At 34.7% G+C, this 5,000-nt stretch overlaps 1 protein-coding gene across 1 annotated transcript in view; it reads left to right on the top strand.

Annotated features, from left to right (window-relative positions):
- Positions 1–2,590, top strand: part of LOC145277644 (neuropilin and tolloid-like protein 2) — a 752,093-nt gene extending 749,503 nt beyond the window's left edge. The window contains exon 9 of the mRNA XM_080129228.1: positions 1,146–2,590. Within this exon, the coding sequence (XP_079985354.1) occupies positions 1,146–1,873 (728 nt within the window). The 3' untranslated portion in view covers positions 1,874–2,590. The remainder of the gene's footprint in view (positions 1–1,145) is intronic.
- Positions 2,591–5,000: the final 2,410 nt, after the last annotated feature.

Here is a 5,000-nt window from a genome sequence, read left to right as displayed (position 1 = left end):
TTATTAGAAAAATGCAAATAAAAAGGAAGCGAACTACATTAGTGCAGTGCAAATAATAAAGTATAACAACAACAAATAGGAGTTGGCTAGTCAGAATCAAAGTTTGATTTGTCATTTATGCCAACTATATATGTAACTATCAGTCTAATCCATTTTGTATAGCAAATGTGGATATTTTGTATTTAGATGTATAACTTTCTTTATACAAATATTATTGTCAATTTAGAAAGAAATCAGGGCAAAAAATGTGTGCATATATGTAGCTAATAATGATTGTATAAATAAAGTTATACTTTAATATGGCTCTACTTGCTGTTGAGTACTATTTTTATAAACATCCGAGCTAAATTGGATTAACGCGTACAAAACAACAGTAATACAATCATTATATATATATATATATATATATATATATATATATATATATATAATTATTTCCACAACCAAACAATGTCGCAGCTCATAATAGCCATAACAGTCAACAAACCGGAAGTCCTAGACTTGAGTTTCGTCCTTATATGGGCTCATCAATTAGACATCATACTCGGGATTCGAAATCCGAACCTTTTGCATGCGAGGCTAACACTTTACGAACTGAGCAAACGCCACGCACACAAGAAAATATATTAACTAACACAGTTAAAGCAAGCCGACTGTGGAATGGACCTACTTCATTTCGAACAAGAGATGCCGTAATCCAACGAGCTATAACCCCATGTCGACGTCTCAAAAGTAGGGATTTATATTTAGGGCGTAAAGATGTGATGAAAATAAATCGAGAACGTGTTCGATCGCAAATATCAGAGCTAAAATACAGGTTATTTATTCAAAACTATATGAGTCGTATCATGGTATAGTTGACACGGATGGACCTTTTACTATTTCAAACGTGGTTAAAATCCATTTAACTCATCAGCGGCTCACGAACTGGAATGGTTTTATTTCGTGAGTCGCTGATGAATTCAATTGGGGTTTAACGACTTAAAACGTCAAACCACATCAAGGAAATCATGGTATGTCTCTGACATGTAAAATAAAATTTTGAAATGAATAGTATGTATTTATCCATGCATATGTATAGTATATGTGTTGCATATGTATAGTATATGTGTTGTATATAATAGTTTTCTTTTCTTTTCTTTCAGGTTTGGACATTCCTTACCATGCGATAATCCTCGGCTCAATTGGTTGTGTCCTGATTCTTATTGCTTTAATATCGGTCTGCTTCACGTTACGTCACAAAAGAGCCGAACAGAAGAAACACGATGAGTTTCTAAGACATCAGAAGAAGCAATTAGAAGCAGTAGCCGCCGCAGCCGCCCAAATTCCATCCACACCGACCACTGGAGGAGCGTTGCATTCTCCCGGGCTTAGACAAAATGGCGGGATGAATAGTTCATACGTTAGCCTCCCGCGTCGAAACGACGGAAGCGTACCTAACCGAGATCCTGCCAATCGGGCCAGTTTGACTAGTGCGCTGAAACCTTTCTTGGAAAATGAGAACCCTACACCCGAACAACTGATGGATACTTCATACTTCAAGAAATATTTCCCCGCAGAGAATAACTTCGACGAAGAGATTACTCCTTGCCCTCCGATGCCGCCGGGCAACACGACCACCGTTATGGTCGAAAGACACATGCCGCCAGCACCGATTCTTAGTAGAGACGGATCAGCATATTGGAAGCCACAGCCGACGACAAAGCTAGAGCAACCTGTATCTCCCTTTTTTTCTAGTCTAAACCGGACGACCCCTTACAAAGGATCGGTATCTCCGAATACTTACCTTAAGGGTCCACTGAGTAGCAAGCCTTTACCGGTATTTAATTCTTCAGATCTGGAACTCGATAAAAGCATGGCGCAGCTTAATTAAAGAAATGAATACACCTGGTGCTTAAAAAAAAAATGTTCCCATCGTTCTAATATGTAAAAATATATATTTTAAGAATAAGAAGAAGCTTACGATGTTTTATCATGAAGACCAAGTGTCTTTTTATGTTATGAGGCATAAGCTGCATTAACGCTAAAGCACGTGTTAAGAAATACGAAACGGAGAGAGAAAGACGCTATCTGATTGAAAGAGAAAATTTAATAACAAATTCCGTCTTATTTTTTTTATTATTATTGGAATCTTTTGACATAAATAATTTGTATATGTATTTATTTGTTGTTTCACGACGTTTCGGCTATCTATTCCCCTGACCTTCGTCAGGTGGTTAACCTTGACGGGATAGGAATGCTGATTCTCTTAATTGCATCCTCAGTAATTACTGCCTTCCATAATTGGTGGCATCTCACGACATTTTTATCCAACTAATCCTCTGGTCGGCTTTGGGTAAGATTGAAACGACTACCTTCAGACAATGCTTACCTGGAACTGTAGAGATTCCATGCCTTTATCCACTGCGTCACGGACCCCGAAACGTCGTGAAACAACAACTATGACAATGAGGATAAAAGTCCCCAAATAAATAAATTCCGACTTTTTAAAATAAATACTTTTGTAAAACAGCACACCAGAGGCGCCGCTTTACCTAAGATTTTAAGCGCCAATTTTCCATTTATCTAATCATAAAAAGGAAAAAAAAAACTTACCATTATCAAATAAAAAATAAGTCTGAGATATTTATAAATTTCACTGTCTTCTCCTCAAAACGCCACTTAACCATTCATAAAATCTGCAATTGTTTTTTGCGATTCAACCATATTTAATTTTAATAACTTTTCTCTATTACTTATCTTGTTCACCGGGTTTCAGTTACAAATAATCACCATCCTTTTTAACGTCATTTAAATATATGAGGGTGTCTTTGTTGATCGTCTCATCAGAAAGCGATGCTCCTAAATAGGTTTTACATCTACACACACTAAATCTTATTCTTTCAGAAATTTCTTTGTGGAATCATCACCAAAATATACCTCAGATTATCCGTGATTAAAGAGGGTCACCAAAGTCCAAATAAGGGATTCCAGAATTATCGACAAATTTTCACGTCATTTCCAAGTGATAACCGTAAAGCAGCGATAAAACAAACACTTGGCTGAAAATTGGTGGACAAGTCAGTCATAAAGTAGCGTGTATTTGTCCCAAATATGTTCGTACTGTAAAAACCACCGTGAATTTTACAATTTCATGACTGGTATACTCTGGTGATGAAGGAGTACAAGTATACTTATAGTTAACATATATAATATGGAGTATTTGTATCCAGTAATGGAGTACTCTTTGCATCGGTACTTATCTAAAACTGTAAGACAAATAAATCATCTATATATTTGTAAAGTTTAATCTTTAAGATTTAAGGCATTTTCACGAGTAATACAGACGCCATGTTTTTATCTAAAATAAGAAAAAGCAATTCTCATAATTCAAGCCTCGGAATTGACTAGTATAATTTTTAAGAGAACACAATTTTAATTACGTTTAATATTTGAACATTTTTTTGTACATATTATCACAATCTTTTGTAATTTGTTAGGACCGGGCAGTACACACAAATAGTTAATGTTACGTATATATATATTGTTAGATGTCATGGAAAATACCCATTTTATGTTTGTTTTGAGGTGGAATTTAATCTTTATTTGACGAGATAAACATGTCGAATTAAACAATTAAAATGGCGGCTTCAGCGAGGCGCCTAAAATGCAGTTTTACTAGTATTTTCAGCATTATTGTTTTAACGCTGCATTTGCTTAATCCAATTCGTGTTGCCTTTAAGATTAATTCTTTTTCAACATGTATTATTATTCTATCATGTTATTTCGCTTTTTAATTTCAATAAGATAAGTTTCTTTTTAATAAATTTAAAACAATATAAAATACATATTCTAATCAGATATCTTGTAAATAAATAATCTATTCGTATAAACTTAGAACCAGAGGTATGGATTTCAAAGAAACATGACATTATGAAACGTGCATTATAACTTATCGGCGACGTAAGATTGACGTAAAATGAATTGATAGCAGATTAGATTGACTGGCTGGATTTTTCGTTAGAGGAGGATTAATCATAGTATTATTTTCGGAATAATTTCCCTGTCATTTTATCGTTTGACTACGTTCCATAAGCATGCATACAAAAATACTAGACAAAACAGCACTGTAAAAAAAAACAGTATTTATAAAGAAGGCCGAAAGGCATATCGACCCAGAACGTAATCAATAATGAAATAGAAAAAAATAAAACGAGGATAGTAGTCTTGAATAAAAGAAAAGTCAACGGTGTCCATCGTACAAAGAAAAAGTATCCAATCCAAACTATATCTATGTATCGATAAAAGTAAAATTGTCTGTTTATGTGTCTGTGTGTGTGTCTGTGTATGTGTCTGTGTGTGTGTACATTTCCCTACTAAATTCCTCTGTCAATTTTCAGTCTACAGACTCGAGATTTGACATAATGGGTACTGAGTGCTGGGAAATCTTTTTAATCGGTTTTCGGCCAGAAATTTTGCGGTCAAAGGGTCAAAATTCAACGATTTGACCTCTGAAAACTCTACCAAACTCCTCCGCCAATTTTACTTTCAATTTTAGATGTAGGTTGCAATTTTAGATGTAGGTTACTTGCAATTTAAGATGCAGGTTACTTGGATATGGATCTAACTTTTAATGTTATTTGAGTTCAAAACAATAAATCTATAGGGATCAAAATTGGGGTCAAAGTTAAAAAAAATTGACCTTTGCAGTCTCTACCAAATTATTCAGACAATTTTTGGTTTAAACATTGTACATAAAGTGTATTCAGACATAGGGCAAGCTTTTTAATCGGTTTTTGACCGAAAATTTGGCTTCCAAGGGGATAAAAGTAAAACAGATTTGACTTTTACAGTCCCTAGCAAACTATTCAGGCAATTTTGCGTCTTAACATTTGAACTTTTACAGAAAGGATATTCAGACATACAGCGAGCTTTTTCATCAGTTTCGAGGCGAAAATTTTGCTGACAAAAGGTCCATGTTGAAAGAGTTGACCATTGCATACTCTATAAAACTCCTCCGC

This window comes from Euprymna scolopes, chromosome 6, assembly GCF_053919585.1.
Source record: "Euprymna scolopes isolate OS-2025 chromosome 6, ASM5391958v1, whole genome shotgun sequence".
Taxonomy (NCBI): domain Eukaryota; kingdom Metazoa; phylum Mollusca; class Cephalopoda; order Sepiida; family Sepiolidae; genus Euprymna; species Euprymna scolopes.
This window is presented reverse-complemented; position numbering and strand designations above follow the sequence as displayed.